General features: G+C 42.8%; 1 protein-coding gene across 2 annotated transcripts in view; it reads left to right on the top strand.

Annotated features, from left to right (window-relative positions):
- Positions 1 to 2,849: 2,849 nt before the first annotated feature.
- LOC143896353 (uncharacterized) overlaps positions 2,850 to 25,197 on the top strand; it is a 31,141-nt gene continuing 8,793 nt past the window's right edge. The window contains exons 1-4 of one of the 2 annotated variants that reach the window (XM_077404184.1): positions 2,878 to 4,056; positions 4,879 to 5,109; positions 9,431 to 9,544; positions 14,507 to 14,818. In XM_077404184.1, the coding sequence (XP_077260310.1) occupies positions 3,801 to 4,056; positions 4,879 to 5,109; positions 9,431 to 9,544; positions 14,507 to 14,818 (913 nt within the window). In that variant the 5' untranslated portion in view covers positions 2,878 to 3,800. Of the gene's footprint in view, positions 4,057 to 4,878; positions 5,110 to 9,430; positions 9,545 to 14,506; positions 14,819 to 25,197 lie in introns of both variants that reach the window. The other variant, XM_077404185.1, reaches the window with a different exon arrangement.

Here is a 25,197-nt window from a genome sequence, read left to right as displayed (position 1 = left end):
CGAAAGAACAAGAATTTCTCCCTTTCACCGTTGAAGCTTGCAATGAAAAAGAAGTAAATATATTATAAAACATACATATATCCTTTGAGATTTTGTAATATAATTTTTATTATATTAAACCATAACATTGTAAAACTTATATTTCCTATAAAAATATAGCATTTATTTAAGATTACAATTCAATTATATATATATATATATTTAATGGAAATTTTTAGCGAGATGAGATATAAAATCAGTGAGAAACGAAAATAATTATTTTATTTTAACAATCAAATGGCTTTAAAAATTTGAATCTCTCTACTAAAGTAAATTTCCTAACAAGAAGAAATCTAATTTTGTAATTGTTAAACGAGTCGTAAAGCACACATCGCAGAGAATAATATACTTTGTGTAAGCCAACACTTTTCTGAGAAAACAATCAACGATAAGGCGGTCTTGTAAGCTTTTCCGGTGGCGCTGGAAGTGGCTCAGAGCGATACCGTCGCACTGATAAAAATGCGTCAAAAGATCTTTCTATTTATTTTGGCTACCCGCTGTTAATCTATTATCTCGTACTGCCTAATGCAGCCGTCGGACATAATCTTGTCGCTGTTGAAAAATGTTTTACTAAATCTCTTTTCAATCGGATGTCGGCCGTAAACCAAATTGACTGAATTTATCTAAAGATTAATTATTCTTGATAGTCTTCTTATCGCAATATTATTTGCTAAATGTATTTAATTCAAAATAATCAAGATCATTATTTAACTTTATCAAATATAACAATATTCTGATGATAATCTACATCTAATACAATATATTTGGTTCATACTGAACGTACTAATTCTTTGTACATGCGCTTCATAAACATATAAACATAGACGCTTCTTATCTACCGAATTGCTACTAATGAGAAAAAATTCAAAAAAGTTAATGTCTTAATTCGTGCTCGTATATACGTTGTTACTCGTGTAACATACAAATAATGCGGTCGCGGCGGTTGCGGTTTCGCGATTGATCGTAGTGCCGATTTTTGCGGCGATTCCGAACATTTCGCGACGCGGATAGGCGAGCGATTGATAAATTTATCCCCATACACAAGGAGCACATCCAAGGGGTTAATCACCTATATTCTTGCGAACACGGCAAACCGCATCTACCTTCTCGATTACGCTTCAGCACAGACCACGGTGCAATGAACGGTAGCATCTTGCGACCGCGATTCAGAATTTTTGGTGAGCCTGAAAATATGACGGCCCAAAGAACTTTCTAACAAATCACATAAAAATGATAGCACCTTTGACGTTTCTTGTTGTCCAATGATTAGTTATAGATAATATAGATAAATTTATTTATAATTTCTTTGGAAAACTTGTATAAAATTGACAATTTATAAAATTATCATTATTTGAGACTACACGTAATGTAATTACAAATAACAAGATAATTGATATCCATTATTTTTTATTTGAACAAATTGTAAAACTATATAATCTGTTAAAATTGGATCGAACGATCTCGAAAGAGTCAAGCCAATAAGTTCTTCAAAAATAGTCGAGAATTATTTAATATTTAATAAACGCAGTGGTCGATTACTATAAAGAATATCGTTCTTTGTCATCATTATTTTAATATTCCAACAAGAAGCATCGAGATCCAAGCTTCCTCGAGAAAGGAAAAGGGGTCAAGAGAGGCAGGAGGTGGAAAGCGGTAGAAGCGCAAAGGAACAAAATCGCGGGGGTGGGGCAAGCGATGCGTGATGCGGGAGAGTTCGACCCCTCTACCTGCTTCCCCAACGAGAGGCTCCGCCTCCAGAAAGCCGAATGACGTCACACAGACACTTGTTACGCCTTGCCGTTGCTCGATGGGACGCTGCATCGTTGAGATTTTGCATAAATCAGAAAGAAACCTAACCAGTCACTCTACACCGATATATCTATGCACCGAAGAAGTATTTCTTCCTCAAAATTTGTTCATCCTTCGATCATAATTGGATCATTTTTTATATAGAATTAAATTCTTCTAATCAAGTATATATATATATAATTTATTTATGCATAATTAATTTTCCTAACGTATATTATATAAAAAATCACGGAAAATAAAATATAAAAAGACCACATTTATATACTTTTATGAAATAAAGAATAAAATAATAATACTACTTCTCTAAAGTCATATTACATATACGTATAAATGAATTATTTGACCATGTTCTTAATTTAATTTATATTTACAGTGAACAAAGCTTAATGGGAGATTCGCTAGCTCGTATTGCTGCAGCAAAACGCGTTCTATCCCCACATCGCGCATTTCCACTTTGCAAAGAAAGGAGGGGAAGAATCACTCGAAGGCTGGACTCATCATATCGTGGCCACTGGGAGGCTGGGCCGTCCTGAGAAATTATGCGATAACATCGATAATTTTATCGGTACTTCCCCCTTCGCCAAGAGAGGTGGTCTGAACGGCGACTGATCGTCGTTGACCAGGCTACGTTCTACGACCGATGCACTTTGAATATAGAAATGTATGAAAATCTATAATACACTTTAATAAGTAAATTTCTGTCGTCGACCTTTAGTCTCGAGACTCAATTGCTTGAACATATAAACGCGATTGCGCGTAATCGCTAATCAGTGTATAGGAAAATATAAATGTTTATGCTGACACACTCAGGGAATCCCACGAGTATATCCCGACGTATATCGCGTGTGTCAGCTTGTGATCTGGGAAATTTTCAAACGTCAATGCGAAGTCTCTCTCTCTCGCCTAAAGTAACGGTAACGGTCGTCGGCCGGACGACGGAAACTCCGAAGAAAGAACGTCATCGTCGACGAGGAGCACTATCACGTTGGAGCGATTCCGCCGCGGAGATCACGGCTCACGGTGCGAAAAGTGGCGCGACGTGGGGCGGGCGGTTTGCGTGGTGGGAGCGCCGGAGCGTAGCTTGTTCCTGCCACCGAGGGGCGTCAGTTCGGGGGCAGAAGTGGAGGCGGGGGTCCAGAATCGCGGGGCTTAGGCCGTCCCGGGCCGCTTATACGCGCGGAACACGCGGTCCACCGAGCCGCTCCGCGCGGCATTACGTCGCGCACCGTCGACCGCGACTGACGTTCGCGCGAGAGGATCGTCGACCGGCCGCTACACCGACAATCGCGATCATGACTCGGTTCGTTGCCAGAAGGAAATGTCAAGAGGGGTTATGTAGGAAAAGTGCGCTGTTTATCCAAGTGTAACGCCGGGACGTTATATCGGATTCGAGAAATCGTCGCACCCAATACGTCATCTCGTTGCGACGATCTGTAGGAATAGAAATCTCGACAGATGATTTAACTAGTGTCATCGGCGATAGTGTTTCTAAAGAGAGAGAGAGAGAGAGATTTCAATGTGGTAACAATAATGTTGGTGACGATTTAAGATATTAAATGTTATTAAATTGACGATAGACACAGTGACAATGTATTTCAAATTACCGCGGCGGTCTCTCTTCTGATCGCGCATCGCGCGAGAAGTGCAACGGTACATCGCAAGACTCAGTTGAAAACAGCTGCCGCATCGATCGTGGATCAAGACCGGAACGCAATTTCGCCGTGTTAAGCCTGTATAGCGATGATCTCGCGACCGATCATGAAAATTGATGCAATCGAGCAGAAGGAACGACTTATCGATTACGAAACGACTTATCGACGGCGAAAGACCTGCTGCGGAGGGTGGTAGCGAGGCACGACCAAGTCGCCTCCGTCTGCGAAGTAAGTGAAATCACGACGTCCCAGCCGGGGGGTGCGCGCTTGGGCGACGAGGGGCGGCTACTGGCCGATGGGATGCATCTACCGGTGGGTTCCGTGGGCTGCGGGGAGAATTACGGCACCGTTGGATCTCACGAAGGCGCCGGCCCGTGTGGTCCCTCCCTGGCGCCGCTGCAAGGTGTGAACGGCAGGTACCACCAAGTAGACGACGCCGACACCGGAGGTGGAGGCGGCGAAATGAGCGAAAGTGCCGCCGTCGGCGAACTATGGTGGACCGAAAGGCTCGTCGGCGAAGCCCAAGCCGAACATCCTGGAGAACTGGTCAGGACAGGTTGGTGTCTGGTGTCAGTTGTTGCTAACGATATCGATTAAATTATTGCGAAGAAATATTGAAAATAATATTGAGAAGTGAAAGAAAGACCGATTTTTTTCGCGTACTCTTCTCGTTATTTTAATTGGATCAAGCAAATATTAAAATATTAATATTAAATTATTCTCATCTAGGCATTATACGCTTCTATTGACAGCCAGGGTTGGTTGTTTACGCGTAAAATATAATAATCTACAGCTACATGTGCACAATGTAAATTATGTTTGACGTGTCATGTAAACAATGAGTAATCTATGGATCATCGAACATTCGTATTTCGTTAGAAATATCGGGAATTTATGTTCGCACAATTTCATTTTCGATACTACTAATTAGTTTGGGCACAATTTTTAGCGTGCCACGAAAAATTAACAAATCAGCGAGATATAAATAATAATATTTCTATATAGTACCGCGTGTATCGTTTAATATCACTGTACGGTTAATTAATTAATAAATTATAACTGAAATATATATCTATAATTCAACCTAGTCTCTAAAACTATTTTTTATTCTTTTAGGACTGTTTGTGAAAGTATATAGTTAAAAAAAATCAAATAATTAATTGATCAGTTAATTTATAATAATTTACACTTGCTTATATTATCTACGTGAAAAAGGTTCGTGTATATATAATACACATAAAATAAAAAATACGTAAACAATTCGTGTAGACGTAATCTTGAAATTTACCGCACAACCCTGATTGAAACTACATTTAAATATTTTAAATTAGATATTAAATCGAACGATTCTTCATACGATAAAAAATCTTCGTTTCAGGATCGCCGTACTTTCTGTGCAGTCAACTACCGACGCACTGGCGATCCAACAAAACGCTTCCAGTGGCATTTAAAGTAGTTGCCCTCGGCGAGGTTGGCGATGGGACTCTGGTGACAGTTCGCGCTGGTAACGACGAGAACTGTTGCGCCGAATTGCGAAACTCTACCGCGTTGATGAAGAATCAGGTCGCTAAATTTAACGACCTTAGATTCGTCGGCAGGAGCGGCAGGGGTAAGTCCTGATTGTTACATTTTTTTTGTCCTTTCTCTCTTTAAACTCATTCTTCTGTTCAGCAAAAAAGTATTTCGCGTTTAGCGGTGTTGTCACGTTTACAAATGACATCGCGCGTTTGTAAAACAAGTCTATATTCATATTCCAATTATCTTTCCCCGAAAACCATTTACTATACCTTTGATCATATTGAAGTTCGCAAGAGAAATCTCTGCAGCACTGCGTGTGTATTATAGGACGAGCAAAAGCGCGTGCCGCGATTTCCAGCCCTCTAAAATCACGGTTATTGTAATCATCATCATCGTGCCACCCTCGTCCATCCCCGTGTCCCCATTCGCGAGTTCCCGCTCTCCTGCCACCCCCCAGAGTCATTACTCGATGTCTGCCACAAGCCCCAACCGAGCGTTCGAAACAACTGGCCGTTAATCAGAAATCATCCAACGGATATAAACAGATATAGACGGAGATGACGACTTGCCAAAATCAACCAACGCTATCGATCAATGCTCTTGATTTGTTTAATATTTTCGACCTTATAATTTTGTATCCCTTTTCTTATCTCTCGCGGTCCTTTCGCACAAATATTAATTGATAAAAATATCAAAGCAACATCAACTAAATCGTAATGAAAAACAATGTTGACGCAACTACTTTCTCTCTGATAATTATAACACATAATAAAATATAATATAATAAATATAATAAGAAGATGCATCTCCTGTACGCGATACAAGGTAAAAATATTAAGTCCTTGTTTTTCTTACGAAATCTTCGTAGTTGCACATTCGACCTCATTTGCGTTCTCGAAATATCGATTTGCCAGCCTATAATAATTATTCACGGATCAGCAGGCAGCTTTGTCAAAGCCTACAAATGCATTTTGCACCCCATGATCCGGAGGGCGCGTTTATGAATTAACGGGTCGGACTGCTCGTATACAGCGGGATATTCGTCCCGTAGCGCGTCATCTATGTTTCATTTGATTTGATCGTGAAGCGCAGGGTCAGCGATTTCGTTCTCCTGACGCACAGGTGCATCGGTCCCCGGAGTCAATTAGCGAAAGAGACACTTCCCTCGCCCAAAATCCTTCGATCCCTTTGTCCATTTTTCGGCTCGTTGTTATATGTTTTTTTTTTTTTTTTTATCGTTTCAATCTCTCCCCGGTAATCCATAATACTCAATTTCGGCGATTGACCAAACCGCTCTCGGTGTGTTGATACTGGCCACCACCATCGGGCGACCCGGCCCTCCTATCATCGAGGTTTTGTTTCCGCGACTTATTAATTTGATTGAATTGCATCGCATCGGCCGGCAAACTGATTCAAGAAATTGCAGCGAGGATTTTAAAACGACGAGGCCACGAAAAATCGGCCGCTGCTTCCTCGATTAAAAAGAGCGATCGCGCGCGGCTCGTACCAACGCGACGAGATTATTTTTCGGCGACTTCGCGAATCGAGGCGAATTGATATTCCTCTGACGATTTTTCTCACCGCACAATTTTCTCCGGCAGTATATATATCCGATTGAAATTGCTTTTACACGTGTCTTCAGAGATTACAACTCGCCGATCACACCTCACGGTTTATTACCTCTAATCAGCCGACTGTTAAAGTCAGTCTACGTTAAAAAGGAGATAACGTGAAATAACCGCGAGCCGGTCGACGATCATTTTTCTTTTTATTTAAAACTATCATAAACTGACGAAACATTGACCGCTGTTTCAAAAGAGTGTGCATGAGCGCCCCACGCTCGCGTTTAGAAGATTCTATGATTCCGGTTATTATCGCTTCTCGTACACTTATATATATACATATATACTCTTGTACTTACGAGCAAAAAATTGCAAAAACGCACCGTCGCGTCGCGTCGCGTCGCGTCGGAAAGAAACGGGATATGGCAGCGCCGAATCAAAGAAGACCGGAGGCTGAAACGACGACGGCCGTTCCATCGTCATCGCTGGGGTCGAAAGCGGCCCGTGCCTATAATTAGTAATATACCGCAGTCTATATCGACACGGCTGAAATTACCACCGATAGTAATTATTTGACAATTGCAGAGACATCCTGTTGGGAGACTCTGGGACCTCCGCTCCGTCCCTACCACCAACGTGCGTCCGCTCGTCCCCTTCGCCCACCCACACCCCCTTAGCCTTTCTACCCCGTACGCTGCTGCTCGCTTAGCCCTACGCGATCTCCTCCCCTCCGCTCGCCTCGTCGCCACGAGTATTAACGGACGGTTTCGAGTGGTTTCGGGCGGTTGTGTGTGGGCGGTTTGGGTTGGCGCGCTCATCTCATCGTCGGTGTATTGCCAACGCACCGACACACACGCATACACGTACACATGTACACGTGCGCAGGGAGAGAGACACACGGGAGATCGTGAGTAGTCAAGCTGCGATGCCGCGCGTTATATAGGTGCTACATACGCGTGGCCCGGTTTTGTCCGTCCGTCCGTCCGTCCGATCGCCCGTCCGTCCGTCCATCCGTCCGTCCGTTCGTCCGACCGACCGTCCGTCGTTCGCGAATGCACAGGCTGGGTCCTGTCTCTGCAGATGACCGTTCCCATCATCGAGTATTAACCGCAGGTTCGGGCGCCGGAGAGGGGAGTCGGCTGTGCGGCATTATTAGCCCCAAATGTGCGATGGACTCGGCCGGGGAAGAGGGGTCTAGTTCAACGCGCAACCCTTCCTCCGATCGGCCGCCACTTTCCCCCCTTCCACTCTTCCGACTTTGGTAATCCTCCGATTTCCCGCGATTTTCCAATTAAAATCTTTCCATCTTAATCTTTGATTTTAAACATTTTTCAATGATCTTATCAATCTTACGATTGACTCTAATTTCGCTGACCCAGTATTTCCAAAAAGTTAAGCCCTATCAAGAGAACTTATAAAAATTATCTACATATTATCCTCGTTGTCCAACGACCGTCTATTTTTGCATTGCAAAAAAAACATCACGTTAGAGAGAAATCGCCTTTTGACGCAAAAATTTGAATCGACATCCCGGAACGATGCTCTTTGCGCGCGACAGGTGAACGATGACGATGGCAATGACGGCCGCGGGAGGTATCCTGGGACCGGGCGGAGGGTGCAACGGGGGTGATTCTATCGCGGAAGAGCGGAGAGAGCGCGATATAACTGGGATATAACGCCATGTAGCTCTGCAGTCAGTTGCAGTTCCCGGGGGTAGTGCGGGGGTTGGCGGTGTTTGATGCCGGTTATCATGTTGACAGACACAGCGAGGTGGAACTGGGTGTACCAAGGGGAGACAATTACGAATCGTTGACATTTACGCCAACACAAACGATTGCATGTCCGCGACGCGTTAGGTATCGTCTCTTTTGGGCGTAAACAGCAGTCTTGGTCGTGTTTCGTTTCGTCATATTGGACAAGTTGACACCGAGTGTTTTGGCGAACGGTCCTCGCGAAATAAATGCCATCGTACGAATTGTTTTCGTTAAGTTATCGCCTGCTACGTCGGGTCGGCTGTTACGTAGGCAACTCGTTTAGCTAAAACATACTGAACTTGTCAATGTTTCTAATTCCGGAGAACGTAAATAACGAGAGGCTAAGTTCGGTGTAAATTTCTCGCCGCGCGAACGGACCCTCTGTCCGAGCAGTCCAAGAGGGACAATCGGTCAAAAGGAACAACTGGCCGCTTCTACGGAAGAGTTGCGAAAGAGCGGCGAATTACCGAATGCATATTAGCGCGCGATGGGTCGTTTAAGAGCGCGTAGTCAATCTCTCCGACGGACGTTTATGGAGAAGGAATTAATATACCGAGCCTTCAACTTCCAGACCTTCACTGATGATATATGTACACGACGCTCCACCCCTGAGTATCCACTCCTCTTCTATTATCTTTTAACGTGCTTAAGAATACCGAGACTCCGAGTTAAGATCTAATAGACACGGATGTAATTGCAAAGTTGCAAATTATAAATTGGGCCTCACCTTCGTCACATTCAAAGATAGAAATATGTTTATTAATTTTTAATTGATAAAATAAATAAACAAAAACTACTTGTAATATATATAAATATGATGCAGAATGTGCAATAAATCAAACGTTCCTTTTAAATCAATTGCGTATTTTTCGAGAAAAATAATTTTGTATATAAAAATAACACACATTTTTATTAGGCTACGTGTGGTGATTTTACGAAGAAATTGCGAACCGAGATATCTTATCTAATTTACTTATATCCATTTATAAATGAATTGAACGATACAAAAGAATAAAGTAAATTAAACGATGAAAGCTCAAATCCTTCAATATACGGGCAATTTATACACAAATATATCGTATTCTCTGTGTGACAGGAAAGAGCTTCAGCATCACCATTACTGTGTCGACGTCGCCACCCCAAGTAGCAACCTACACGAGGGCGATTAAGGTGACCGTCGATGGACCACGGGAGCCACGATCGAAAACGAGTAAGTGGAACACGCGACACTTTATGCAACGGTTCGATCGCGAGTTCGAATTTCTATTCGACGCGGTTCTGCACCGTCCCGGGGATTCCCTGAAAATGTACCGATAATTCAACGAAAGTTCCTGTACGCGGTAATGGGGAGTCATTACCGAGCAGATGGTGCGCGATGATGCAGTGGTCGACGTGCGTATCGCGTTTGGTGCGTGTTTCGGGTCGGGCTATTCGCGTACCTATACACATGCATGGGTACGTACACGCGGGAGACAATGCTTTTACAAGCGCGCGCGCGCGCGCGCGCGTTTGTGCGCGCCGGATACGCCAACTCACTTACGCTAATTTGCCGCGGAAACACCCGAAAAATTACTAAAACATTCTGTTGGCGGATTCATTATTGGTCGGCCAAAATTGATAGAATCACGCGAAACGCAGTAAAAGTCGATCGGGAGTGGCTGCCCCGACCCTCCAGTTTTATAACTGCGGGACCGTTCTCTGCCCTCCGCGTCGCGTCGCGTCGCGTCGGATCAGAAGGAGATATCGCGCGCTTGTCAGCCGACACCTATTTTCGGATGCATCCGCGGCGAGCAAAAAAATGGTCGTTATTTCGATATCAGATTAATAGCCGTTGCGGAGTTAACCACGAAAACGGCAGTTTTTTGCGGGCGTTTCGCATTTGTTGTATAAAGTATTGATAGAAGCAGGGCGCCGCGCGTACACACACCCGCTGGCTCTACTATTTTTTTCGAAATGGTCGAGCGTGATTGATTTTACTGTTGTTTTTACTGCTTGACTCAGGCCGCGTGTCGGGCGGGACCAGGTGCAAAAATGCGTGAATCTCGTCAATTTTCCAGCCAGCATAAAGTGCACTTAACGACGGAGTTAAAGTTTCAAGTCGCGCCTGTGGACTTTTATACCTTTGTGCGCATCCAACGCTTCAACGTCCCAAAGATGTTTTATTCCGATTCGAGTACTTCGATACAGTCCATCATTTGATTTCATCATCAACAGATTTACTAATTCTCGAAAAAGCTTATATAGTCCTAAAGAAAGAAATTTGACAAAATGTTTACCGAGACAATTGAAATCCACCAAGATCCATTTATTTACCATCTGAGAAAAATTTGATATTTAATAATTAATCTAATAATGAGTCTTAGTAGATCTGTGAAAAACTAAAATAATTATAAGTTTAGAAATAATTTGTAGACTTTATATATATCAATTCCGATAATCCACAAGAGTGTGTGGTAGGTGGAACCCGCTTTAAACGAGAAGCTTGTTTACGTCGTTTAAGCTGTCGCGTCGGTTCAAGCATGGCAGACCGGACGTCGCATCGCCGACCTACTGGCCCTTTCCGAACCGAAAGAGACAACGCGAACAAACGCGTGTCGCGTGGCACGGACCGTCGGCGTCGCGGAATAGAACACGCATGACGACATATTGCATACACGGGTTTGGCATCCCCGATGGCGTGCTTCGTCGGCTGGCACGCACCAGGGAGACAATCTATGCAGCAACCGGCGCGGCGTACGAACGCCGTCGAGCAAAACAACCGGCAGCGCTTTCATTGTGCTGCCAACAATGCGCGACGCTCGATGCCCCGCAGACACCTGCCGACTCTCATTATTGCGTGCATAATCGCAAGCTTTTTGTTATCGGAAATCATCCCTCCGCGCCGCGCTCCGTGATGTGCCATAGGCCATAGACCAATGTGGCCAATAATCGGGCAATTTTCGTAATTCACCGCTTCGCAACACTGGCAGCGAAAGAGTTTAGAATAGTCCTTCCTGTCCTCCAGGAAGAGAGGCGAATTTGACAGGAAAAATGTCCTTTCTTTCTCTCACATTCAATCCATACACAAGATAGATTATAATACATTATAATATAATACATTCCGTTGAGAAGAAAAGATATATGTTTCTGATAACAACGATAGAAAGAGAGAAGAGATTGTGTTCTCTAAAAATTAAAGCAAAAGGTGATAGGTTTGACCTTTCGTGATAGACGGATCAATGACGGCGAAGTAGTGTCCGAGTAATTTGTCAGTTGCCAATAACTGAAACGGCAGCAGCAGTAGCAGCAGCGTTACGCAGGACGAATCGAGCGCGGTACGGATAAATCGAGAACGAGAGAGGCGTCCGCGAAACAAAGTGGCCGCTGCCCGTCACCGTGGCCCAAAATCATCGAAATGCAAGTGAGTGAAACGATATCGATGCCATGGATGGGTGCTGTCAGTCAAAGGTCGAAATTGAATTTGCTTCGCTCCGTAATTGATCCATATTTGAAATGTCGTCTATTAGTATAGGATGCCATAGATTCGCGAAATGATTTTCCGTTTTAATACGAACAACGACGCATCGCCTTTGGTACGTCGCGTCGCCGACGGTGAATTTTCCGCTCTCGATATTTTTGCTTAATAACGAGCGACAGAACGTGACGTGGTATTTCTTTTTGAGAAATACCTCACGAGACCCGGATTTTGTATCGTAAAATACGCGAGAGGTATACCGATTCGTCGATTTCTTACTACCAGGTCAATCAATATTCCGTTTTATCTCTACAAAATCGTACGTTCGTCAATCGACATTCTCTTAAATATTGTTTTCGAGAAAACCGATAGCGACGAAAGGAATCGTACGAAGCAATTTCGGCAGTCGGTGGCCGTCAATCAAAATGTTAAAATTGGACCGGGCTACTTCGCGATTGGATTCCCTCGTGGCCAACTCTTGATCCTGATACCGGTCAGAGGAAGGCTCTATCGGCGACCGAAAAGTCTGATTAAAGACCACCTCCTGATAAAGCGACGTCGAAAAGTGGCGGATCTAGCGAAGCTTCCGCTCGAGCGTCTAATCGTAAATTGTAGTCTCTGGAAAAATTATTCGCAGTTATCGTTACAACGATCTGAAATCGAGAGCGGATGTACATGGATATGCCAAGTGCGTTAACGTTAGAAAATGAAAAAAGAGCAAAGGAGAATGAAATCTAGGAAACGCTGCGTTGGCCTGGGCACTGGCGTCAAGGAGAACGTAAGACGGGCGGAGAGAGAGAGAGAGGCTCCGTTATTAGAGAGGAGGAAAAAGCCGCGCTATTTCCGTCCTCCCGGAGCCGCCACACTTTGATTAGATAAGTCCACCACTCGTGCTGTGGAGATTGGAATTATTGCTCTCTCTCTCTCTCTCTCTCTCTCTCTCTCTCTCTCTCTCTCTCTCTCTCTCTCTCTCTCTCTCTCTCTCTCTCTCTCTCTCTCTTTTTCTCTCTTCCTTGTTCTCTCTGCTTATCCATGCTTCACGAGTCAGAGGGGCGATTGATGAAGGTGTTATATCACCATCATTCTTATTTATTGTAATTAAATTTTTTCATGTGCCTATTTAACGACCATCTCTTCTTCGCATTCTTATATCTTGACTATCGCCAAATTGCATTCGCGATTATATGGTTCTTTGTGCAAAGAGAATCCGTATTTAATGTGTTTAAAAATCCTGCAACATTTTATTTACCACGAAATCATCTATATTTCTCAAATTTCCCGGGCATAAGGTTTTTGCAGATAAAGTTGATGCCTACCGTTTAATCTTTCGCGAGAGCGAGCCCGAATTGAGCAAGGAGTACATCGGCGGGCCCATCGCTGCGTAACGTTCCGTATTATACGTTTGAAGCATTATCGGTGTCCGGTACGTGAGAAGTCGTGGGATCCGCGCGGAGCCCTATACACGAGCCTCTTGCTTGTAGTATCTCCTGGCGCGGGCCGATCGTGGTAGTCGGTAGCAAGGAATAATCTTGTAGGCATCGGTCAGAGCACTGAAGCTGACCATCTGGGCTCGCCGACAATTTCGTGCAGTTTGTGGTCGAACTTTATTTGTCGTTCGCCCTCGTGGCCGGAGGTGTTTTCTCTCCTTCTTTATCTTCGTTTTCCCATCTTCGTCTTTCTCTCCTCACTGTCTTTCCTTCCTTTTCTCTCTTCTTTTCTTTCTTTTTTTCTTTCTTTCCCTTCTACTCTCGAAGAATAACAATTTGCGCCTAGGCTCCCATTCTTCGCTTCTCCTTCGTGCTGAAACCATTGAAAGAGAGAAAGAGAGGAGAAGAGGTTGAGAGAAGCATGAGAAAAACGGGCAAGGCAAACGTGCTACTTCTGTTGCCTATCGATAATTAATGAGTAGGCCTCAAAGTTTCCGTTGTCTCTCTACAGACATTAATATGCAAATATTGAAAATCTGAAATTACAAAAATTAATTCTCGACACGTCGAAAAATATATGTATTACACTTAATTCTTGTCTGCCATTTTCTATTCGGGCTTGTAACTTTTTAAAAGTTAACGTTATTATTTCACATTTAATACATTTCATCTATGCATCTCCGATTATTATGTAAACGTCCGGGCTTATGCACGTGCCGAGTCATGTGCATTGTCGTGTAACAATATGTATCAAGCGTGTATTAGGATCCAACGTAATAGGGAATCGGAATACCCGCGTTATGTGTACGTTGCGATACTTGGCTCGCAAGAGATTCTGCCTATCCGTGAGGTCCCGGATATGCGAGGAATGCTATTGAAGTCTATCAAGGGAAGAGAGGTCGAGTTTCTTCATTATCCCGTTCTATTGGGCTAATGACGTAGACGCGCGCTGGTCGATCTCCCCGATTTAGAGATTCCAATCGTGTCCGAATCGTGTCAAAGCGACATAAAAATCCAGATGGCCTCTAAAGGAAATGTCTAAAATATATTTCGGAATTCTTTACGAAGCAATTTGTAATCGAAAAAATATTAGGACCTTTTTGTCAATTCAAATGTTAATATCGATTTTGATTGTAGATAATAAATTTAAACGATTCTCAAGATTACGAATAAGTAGTATGTATATATATATATATATATATATATATATATATGTGTGTGTGTGTGTGTGTGTGTGTGTGTGTGTGTGTGTGTGTGTGTGTGTGTGTGGTAAATCATTTTTTTTTTTCAGGGCAGCAACATCAGCAATTCCGTGCGCTTGGTCTAGGACAAAGACCTTTCCTCGACGCGCCGACCTCGTTCAGGTCTCACCTGCGGGAACTCGAATCCTTCGGGAGGAATAAGCATCACCATCATCACAGCAGCAGTCACTTACACGACCAGCAGACTGGCAACAACGTCACCACGAATTCGGTTAGCGGTGCCTGTACCAACCCCAACAACACCGACCCGACCGCATCACCGGCTTCCAGTACACACCTCGGGGCTACCGGTGGCTCTTCTGTTCATCAGGATTGCTACAAGCGCAGTCCTCAACACGGCGGTGAGTTCTGATCTTATTGTTGCATATTTTTAGTGCGATCCGATGGTTCTAAGTCAACCTAATTTGTTTTACGCGAAGCTCTAATGCATATGTACCTATATAATCTCATTAGCATATTTACAAGTTAAAAATTAAATAAATGAAATAGAGATGTTCTTTCTATTTAATGCTTAAGCAAGCAGCAAGTAGATCCTCATGACGATACAAATGAGTGCGAATCTCTGAGAGATCTTTTAAAAATCAAAAACAATTATCACACTTGTTTCGACATCGCGCAATTTTAATATGCCCATTTCTTCTTGAAAAGAAGAAGAAAAATTTTAAATTTATTATAACAAGAATAGTTTTAAGAGATATTTTATTTTATTTATTGTGGATAAATTTTTCGAGGGATAGTCTTTACGTATGTTATCATATATAAAGTTTGGCTTGTTTATATCTCAGTGGAAATTTACACGCCACTTGTCTAAGTGTTAAGCAGAAACAACATCTTCCAGTTTATTTGCTCCTTTGGCTCGCGATGAATATCCGTGATGCCGCTATCATCATCTCGCGCTCTGTTCGCGCAACATGCCTCGTGAAGAGTGACTCGATACGCACTCTACCCCACCCAACCCTTTGTCGCAAGAGGGTGAAGAGGTAGGAATCGAGGAGGGAGATCCCGGATTGGGAGGGAAAAAGAGGAGATCTCTGCCGTTTCGCGAGGTAATAGTTTCATACCTCGTTCCGGCTCTGCACCCTCTAATTCAACGTAATAACGACATTCAACCTGCCATTTCCATCTCCCTCCTTGCCGATCTCTCTCGATGCACCGTTGCGTCGCCGTAGCACGAGGAAAAAGTGTCCTCCTCCTCATGGAAGAACGTCATCGGTCACGAATAAGCTACTGAGATCTACGCGAAGATATTTTCCTCCGTAAAAATTTTTCCACTCGACAAAAATTTTCCTTTAACAAAAAGACAAAGAATCGTCGGAAAATTACCGCAGTGCCAGTGGCTTTAAATCGTTCAATTATGGTTGAAATTCGTCGTAGCTAGCAAAAAAGCGATTATTTCTCTTTTGCGCGATGACGACAGAAACTATCCGACTTGCGAGCTCCGCGCCTGTCGGATAGCTTCGATATTTCGAACTATCGAGATAATTTAGGATGCAAAAAGGCGGGAAGGTCGAGGCAAGGCACTTTATTTCTGCGCGGCTCGTCTCGCATCAGCGGTCTCGACCTGATCAAAGTTAAGTAGACGCGCCTCTGGCTGGTGAGACCTCTTTGAAGCTACGTTGCGGTTTCTCTTTGCCCTAATCTCCTCCTCCGCAACCCCGGCTCCCTCGCCTCTTCTCGCCCTGCGATCAGGTCCTCCGTCACCTTCCGGACTGAGACTTCTTGTCACCCGAGACACTTCTATGGATCGACCATCGTAATTAGCTTGTTTATCCGCGCAAAGCTTATCATTGCGTGCCCGAAAGAACGCAAACTGACTCGTTAGCCGCTGACAGAATCTGAAAGATCGTCAAACGCCAAATCAGTCAGATTAGATCAACGATGTATTTCACTTTCACTATCTTAGCTTGAATGAATGCAATCGCAGCAGATATTCCATTTACCGCTCATTCATTCGACACTTCTTCCCTTCTTCGCGTCTCTAATGAGCAGTTCCCAATTTCGATACGCGCCAGACTCTCATGCTTGCGCTTGGTGCAAAATGACTAAGCGCGTCGGTGGATGTAATCTTCTTCCTCCCGTCAGATTCAAGGGAGAAGAAAAAGGCAGAGAGCTATCCGTTTTGTCTTTAGCAGCCCTTCCATCCTCGGATAATTCTTTTCACTCGATTCGGACCTTTCTGACGACGGCATCGGCACACCCGACATGCTCGTGCACTCACGTACAACTCACGTGCACGTCTGCGTAATACCAGGGATCGATCGGTCGCTTCTCGATCGATCCGGAGCTGGATCCGTGTTGTTTTTGCTCTTCGCTCGCGCGATTCTTCCTTTTATCTTCTGTTCGCTTCGCTTGCGACGTTACTGAATCGAACCTATTCGCCTCCTCCTCTTCTTTGTCTCGTCTCTCCGTGATCTTCTTTCGTCATCTCGCGATTGCTTTCTAAATCTCACGTACGTGTCGGAAAGTTCTAAGAAAAATTGAAATCATTGAAAATTCTATCATAAGAGTAAAAATGTAATAACAGGTAACTACATGAAATTAATAAGATTTACGCTTCGGTAACTTAGAAAATAAAATAGAAATAAGAAAAAAGTTAAACATTTTAATTCAATTTTTCTTGAATATTACAAAATAAATTCTACGATTGTTTTTTGTGCGTGTCGCAATTCCATGTGTAAATTTCAAAATACAAATACTGCCGCATATATTGTCTTGACTGAAAGAGTAACCGCCACGTCGCGTCGCGTCGGTCGGGAGGTCTCTAAGTAAAGAAAAAAGAGAAGCGAGCATTATTTCTGTCTCTTATAATATAACCGTGTCCGTTTCTTCCTTGCCCCGCCGAGTCTCATTTCGAGTCATGATCGGGGTAATGAGGCCCCGCGCGCAGTGGCAACGGACCGAGTAGGTACCCGAAGAGATGATGCGAGAGGAATGAGAGGCGAGAGAAGAGAGGAGAGGAGCGGATCTCAAGTGATATCAACGTGAAAGGAACGGAGAGGAGTGCCTGCTTGGGCACCAGGAAAAGGAGAAACGCGCGGGCGGGAAGGGGTAAAACGAACGGTGAAGCCACGATGCTGCCAGCATAGTAGGGGTAAGGACGCTGATTATGGGGTGTCAAACAATCATGCTGATTGTATATTCTGTGCTGACTCCTTCTGCTCCTTCTGTCTGCCTCCACGTCTACTCGTATAGGTTGCAAGCGAACTCTTGTTTCCCGTCTTCGCGTCTTCCTTCTTCGTTCTCGTCGTTGTCGCGTAGTCATTCTCTTCCTCTCTTCTCTTTGGCGAGAACAGACTATGCAGAAAGAGAGAAAGATTGTCGGACATGCCTTCTAACAGGTTCGCTGTTGGAGAAAGGGACGAAAACTACGTTTCTAAAGACGCGTCATAGTAGTGGTTTACGAGGAGGAAGTTATTTATCCGGCTAAGATAAATGAGCAGTCGAGTAAAATTAGAAAAATCCGCCAGGTAGGAGATAATAGATAAAAAGTTTTCCAACTAGAATGTCGTAAATTTTTTTTCAATATGGCGAAAAAAATATTGTCAGAGGAAGGAACGAAAGAAAAATATCAATGATTCTCGATAAGAGAAACAATCTCTTTCTCTTTCTCTCTTTCATGATCACAATTCGCCGGCGTATTTTTCGGCCGAGCAAACGATTGACGATTTTTACGTGCGGCCAGTTACCGGGTGGTTAAGGTTAAGAAGCGTGTAATTCGCGTTGCGAGATTCGTCCCCGGGAGGTGCCGAGTGCGCGCGAAGAATCCAGGAGCAGCTTGTCGCGAGTTAGCAAGAAGGAAATCATCTCTCTCATATCCTCTTTGCCGGCATATTACTCGCCGGCGAGAAAGAGACAAAGAGGCAGCGCGGCTGCACCCGACGACCGGCGCATCTCTCGGCTCTTTACCTATTTACTGGGATGCTCGTACTTTACCTAGAAGATATCCAAAAAGACGACGAGTCACGCGAGAGAACAGCGTTGCACCGCCGCGCCGGGACCGAGATCCACAGAAAAGGACCTTGTGAAGAGAGCATTGAGAGAGGAGGCCCGATCTCGCGGTTCCCACGTGCCTCTGCAGCTACCAAGAATGCGGCTACCTTTCTGGCTGTTTCACGCATTTTTTCCACCTACTGATTGTCCTACCGTGAATCTCAGTACCCAACTTCTTCGGCCTTGATGCACTTTACTCGTTAGTACTTAGAATGCTGCCGACGCGGCTTAATGGAAGCCTAGTGCGTGCTTGTACGAGATTATTACGCCTCCTTGCTGCTACTTGCTGCAGCTGGCACTCTTACTTAAACGTTATTTCGATGTTCTTGAGAACGGCACGATCTTATCCATGTACGCATTATATGGCGAGTCCAATTCCAATATCTCATTTTAACCGACATCCGACTGCCGTAAATCCAATAGGCACAATCACAATTTTGTCTCACCATCGAAATTATTAAAAACTCAAATATATAGAAAAATAATTTAGCTTCTTTTTTCATGTGATCGTCATATTATCATATAATAATATATTTCTGTAAAAAATGCAAAAGTTTATATTTACTGTAACGCGCTTATAAAGTTATTTATGTTTTTCAAAGCTAGAGCTTCTTGTATAAAATGATTATCTTTATAGCACAGTAGAAAGCAAAGGATTACGTCCAGTTGTTCGTAAGTTTCCCGATCCGAAGTCTACCAGCCCCGCGAGAAACAGGCGGATAAGGGTTGCTTTTCTTAAACAGGGGAAAAGGCAGGAAGTTGCGAGGCAATTAGGAAAGTGTCACACACACTCCTATCACGACTCACCCTCGCAACATGGCGACCCCTATCATGCTCTATCACGAGGTTATTAACACGCACTAAATCGTTTGTGGGATGTGAAAGGATCTATAACACATTAAGAAGCAGCGTTAGCACGTCAGTGCATTTATTTACCTTTTTTTAAAATTTTTTCAAAATAATTTTAGACATCTTACACGTTAAATTATATCGAGTTACACCTTAATGACATTGAATAACGATCCATCGAAAATTTTCGTGAAAAAGACTACGTGAAGAAAATGAGATTATCGCTGCTGCACAATTTGAGAAACGACGACGTAAACTTTTCTTCTGTGCAATTTGTACTTCTCGTAAGAAAGCGAAGTTCGAACCTTGGCCAACGAGCCTTCGATGCCTACTAAAATGACAAACGCGACCGCAGAACTTAATTAAACTCGTAAATCCGTTGGCACCATCGTAGACTTCCACGACAGTTGTTCACAGTCTTCTAGTACTTATTTACCTCGCAATACATTCTACTCGTATAAATGGCGTCCTGACCAATTAGAAACGTCGGCTGCATCGTGTACCTGCGCGAACCATGTTCATGACTGACTCTTATTATAGACTGCTACTTTGCATTAAACAAGTTAATGCTAATAGGACTGCATAATGATTTGATAATGACATTTTTATAAACTCTCTGCAACCACACAGTTGTAAAAAGCGTTTCTATTATAGATTTCTCGCAATTTTTTTTTTTTCAAGAAACCTTCAGTCAAATGCAAACGATTTTTTTAAACAAAATCGCTAACATTGTTGTACACCTCTACACAGTTAAAGAATTTTATATCAAAATTTTATTGAAAGATAATTAATTGGAAATTGTAAAATGGAAAGTCTTGCTATCTATATTTGCGCTTAAAAACATATTTCTTCAGGAAATCTAAGAAAGAGTTTCTTTCTAACGGATTCTAAAATATTCGCTAATCGCTGAGGATTCCGGACGCCCTCGAATCTGCTGAGAAATCTTACAAGACGCCTTCCGCAAAGTGGAATTTCAGAAATCCTCCTCCTCTGCGGCAGTACTCGGTGGAACTTTATCGCCTGCCGGTTTATCGCGTATCCCGGTGGTACAACATCCTTCGTGTCCGTCCAATCAGGCGCGCACTTGGCGGACGGCTTAAGGAAACCCGGTGTGGCGACCGCTTAGCCCAACCGCGATAATAAACGGAGCAGTCGTGCCGTTCCGTTTCCACGTATTCTTCGTCACGCGACAGGGGACCGAGCGAAAGACTTAGCCGCAGATAGGCGCGGAAGCACGGGCGAGTCCTTTCCTCTCTTCCTTACATCGAATCCCCGAAGGATCGCCGTATCTCTCGACGGCGATAAAGTCAACGAGCGTGTCCGACTAGAGAAGCCTCCTTAATTAGTTCTACCGATGAAGTATATTGTATATTCATCCTGGATTCGACGATTATTCTCGCCCACCTGCAGCGAAAGGTCGAACAATCGGCGCGAGGAGGTGGTCCTTTCTCTTTAATCCTAGAATATCTTCATTTTTTTGTCACACGAATAACACTATGAGAAATTAATTCTTACAAAATTTGCGTTGGTTTTATACTCCTATTGATAATCATTGTTTATTGTTAAAAATTAAAATAACTTCTAGTTATAAATTTAAATATAATATTAGATATGTGGATAAAAATACATCTTCGAATACGACGATTTAAAAAATGCATCACCCAAAATATGCGACGCAATAAAACGTTGCTTTGTAGAAAGGGCAAATTCGAATGAATCAAACCCTTTTGCTCCGATGCATCCACCGTTTTCCCACGCGATCGACGCGAGTTCCAGACCACTGGAGACAGACTATTGCTACATCCCGCGTTTCTTCTGCCCACGCCTTTCTGATCGTCGTCTCTATTGCCAATTTAACTTCCGGTATTTAGATCAAAAAATCCGTCATGAATTTCACGTTAAGCAAGCGAGCCTTAAATGGCATTCTCAGAAACTCTAACGTAAGAATTTTTTATTAAATAATAATTTTCAACAATTTTTCTCATTATTGTCTTCTACTTTTCCAAATACTTCCGCTAAAAGCGTTAAAAATACATCAAAGTTCAATAATAATATATGATTCAAGCATCAAAATTTTCTTTTAGACAATCATTGAAATCTCTGTAGGCAAAATGGAAAAATGTACGCGAAACCATTGGAAGATGATGCGGATTATGTATAAGGGTGAATGTTCAATGCCAAAAATCGAGACGTCCCTCAATCAAGAATACTGATTCGAATCGATTTGAGTTGATCGAGGAACGATCTCGGGCAAATCGATCCAAGGTTGATTCGCCGACTGAAATCGTAGAAAGAATCATGTCGGACGAGTGAAGCGAGAAAGTGATTCACGGAGATCGGGATCGTCATTTTACCGAAACATTCGTAACACAGACCAGAACGCCTTAAAAGTATCTGAATAAAAACTAAGCTTTTCATTTTATAATAATGAACAATTTCTTTAATTAACACGAGCATTTTGAAAATGTCTCATTGTTCACTTTTTTAATTTATAATGATAAAAGAACTTCTTAACGTCATTCGCGATTCATGTCGCGTTCCTTTTCGTTACTTCTCTAAATCATAAATAATCCCGACCTTTGCCGGCGGATTTAAAGTTCCACCACGTTCCTCGTAATCGTTGCCATTCGCAGAAAATATTCACATGAATTAGCATACTCTTATTCAGGCCGCTACAGGAAACTTTCTTCCCATCTTAACGAGTTTGATTTTATGAATCATATTGAAGATATTAAATTGACCGGATAGTTCACGGTTACTATTGAGTCATGTATCTCGAATGTGTGTTCGCTCTTTTGAAGTATACTTAATTTTATCATAAATTCCACAATGTAAATTCGGCATTTACTTAATCTTAATGCTCAGCAAGCAGATTCCATGCGTGTCGATCCTTTTTTTACACGATCTCGCATCTATGCCGGAAATTCCACAAATCCCAATGTCGTCACGTGACCCCGTCGAGTTACCTCGACCCCGATACGTAGATCATAATCTCGGTAAAAGATCTTGTAACTGCAAGATCGACGAATAATCAGGTGAAATAGCTGATTATGAAATTCGGTATTTCCGAAAAATATACATTCGTGTAGCCCCGCCGTGGACGCCGTGTACCGTCGGCAAATTTCATGCGTCTAAAGATGATCGGGGGGCACCTACCTATAATTGAAAAAAACAAGAGGCTCTTTGTGGGAAGAAAGAGTACTAAAACGGGTGAACGGAAGTACCGAGGTGAGGTAGACGAATTAGGATCGGGAGGAAGCCCATGCTCCCAGTCTTTTTTTTCTGTACGAAATTCTTGTACTCGTAGCATCGTCGGTACACTGACTCGATCGTGTCGACGGAAGAAAGGAGAAGAAAGACGAGAGAACAAGAGAGAAAGAGAGGGGGGAGAGAGAGAGAGAGACTGAAGAATAGAATGGATACGTGGAGGGAAGAAGAGAGTACCTCTCGCGGAGAAACGAGATAAGAAAAGGAACGGCGCGAGAGACAAGACAAGAGAAGGTGGAGGAGGTAGTTACGTGATCCACGCTCGAGAAGGCACGGCTGCTTCCTTTTGATCGTACCATTTTGCCTCACAATGTTACAGGTCTCACCTGTTCTTATTTATTTTTTAATATCGGCAATATATACATGTCAGTGAAGAATTTTGCAGATAACTGCCAATACTTTTTTGCTTCAACTATTAATAATTGACTTTCTCCTATCGGAATGGCAAACGCAATAACTTTGATTTGAAAGAAAGAAAAGGGGGAAATGCAATTTTTAAAACGTCTAGAGATTCAGTAAGCTGTCTAATAGACTCGTACGGGCTACTGGATGGCTTGAAACGTGAAAACGGATTCGTACGTGCGTGATGGCTCGCGAAAAAAGCGGTTGCGGACGACGGTGATCCACCGGCAAAAAAGTAAGCGAGCATTGTCGTGACAGAATTCAGCCGATAAACAATAACGGAATCAAAGACCAATCGCCAACGACCCATCCGAAACGCCGACCCAGCGCAGTCGAGTGGCAAGAATACTTCGAGACCCTCTTCAGCTATACTTTTTTCTTACTCTGGATTAATTGATAGCCAATCAACGATACGACTTGAGCGTGGTCAATTGATTAACGATCTACTACCGCTTTCGCTGCTATTCCGCTATACCGGCAACTATACTGGAATATATAATTCGCCGTAAAAACGCAGAATTATCATCGTCGAAGAAACAATACTTTTGTGTACTTTCCAAATGCAAAGCAATATATAGAATAGCTGTATTGGAATTGCATAAGCTACATAATAAATTTCAATTGCAATTATAAATAAATAATGTTAAAAGTTTTACTTTTGTAACATTTAAAATTTAAATCTTACATAAAATGTTTACAAGACTACCAGATAATAAAGATATAACAATAACATCGTATTCGTGGAATTATTATGTTTACCAGAAAAGTCTGGAAATGAGAAAGAAAACTCGTCGTCGCTATATCTGAAGAAGGGCAAGGCCACCTACGCGAGTCCGTCGGCCCGGATCCTAATGAAAGGCCTTCCGCGACCCTGCCATGCTTCAATACAAGGAATTTGAGTATACTGATTTAAACGAATCCGGATGAAGTCGAGCTCGAGCTGAAAAATTGTAGAGTCTCCAGCAGACAAGAAGTTATTCTTGGAAGTAGCAATGTCATTCAATAATGAAAGGTCTTCCCGATCCGATTTATCTGATTCTTCTATCTTTACTGCACTACTTTCTTGCCGCGCGTTCCGATGCGCTCTAGATTCATTTAACAATCGCAATCGAGCTGAACGCGATTATAGAATAGTTTGAAAAAATCGTGAAATGTTTTCTTGCTTTATTTAGAAAGCACAATATATTCGTTTGAGTTAAAAAAACACGCGTATGACAGACGATCGTCATCGAAACGTCTCAGGGGAAAAAATGATCCTGAAATTACGTGAAGAAAGGATCGCTGAATACACGTACGTATGTATACACGAAGCGTACTGTTACCTCAATTATCCTTTCCGTCGCTTTTCGAAGACACAATAAATAACCGGCCTTTCAGAAGCCAAAAAGGCGTAATTGAAAGTCGCTTCCTTTCAGCGCCCACTTTTGAGGCGGTCCTGTGAAAACGTTTAGTGTACAAAATTACAAGTAAACTACGGAAACTCGTTTGCAAAATCTCACACCAACAATTACCAGCGCAGGGCGATATTTTTACATGAAAATAAAACAGTTATTTAATTGTTATTACAAAATTTTATAAAAGTTTTTTAAAAGTATAATAAATAGTAAATATATGTATGTGTGTGTGTGCGTGTGTGTGTGCGTGTGCGTGTGTAACAAAACTGTGAAATGTACAAATTGCTTGGAGCATACGAAAATATATCAATCGTATTTATTTTTATCAAATAATTCAATATAATTTTATTTTTATTTTAAACATTCTATTTCTATGTTTATTTTAACTCTCTGGTAAACAACTTTTTCGTTGATCGCGATCGAATCTTTATGTAATCTTGACCAGCAATTATTACGATACTATGCGGTTGAAGCTAAGATCTCGGTATTTCCGGGCGCATCGATGGAGCTCGCCATTCATGCTTCGTTCTTCATTCATCTTGAAAATTGCGCGGTAACGAGCGAGGAAGAGAAGGATGCACAAGAGAGTTAATCCAAAGATTCGAGCGTTAGAAGAAGATAGAGATAAAGCAAGGAACTGAGAAAGAGCGAGAGAGGAAGCGGGAAATTTGTCAATTAGTTCTTTTTCTCGGCACCTAAGCTTGTGGTCCCATTGTCTGGGCCAGGACAAATTACAGCACGATGCATGCGTGCGAAACACAGGGTTCCAAGTCTTCTGCGGCCAGCGCAACGTTACGCTCTAAACAGATTTCCTTCTC

The sequence above is a fragment of the Temnothorax americanus genome, unplaced genomic scaffold (assembly GCF_048541705.1).
Source record: "Temnothorax americanus isolate GAGA-0224 unplaced genomic scaffold, ASM4854170v1 Scaffold18, whole genome shotgun sequence".
Taxonomy (NCBI): domain Eukaryota; kingdom Metazoa; phylum Arthropoda; class Insecta; order Hymenoptera; family Formicidae; genus Temnothorax; species Temnothorax americanus.
Note: the sequence above shows the minus strand (reverse complement) of the source record. Positions and strands in the feature narration are given on the sequence as shown.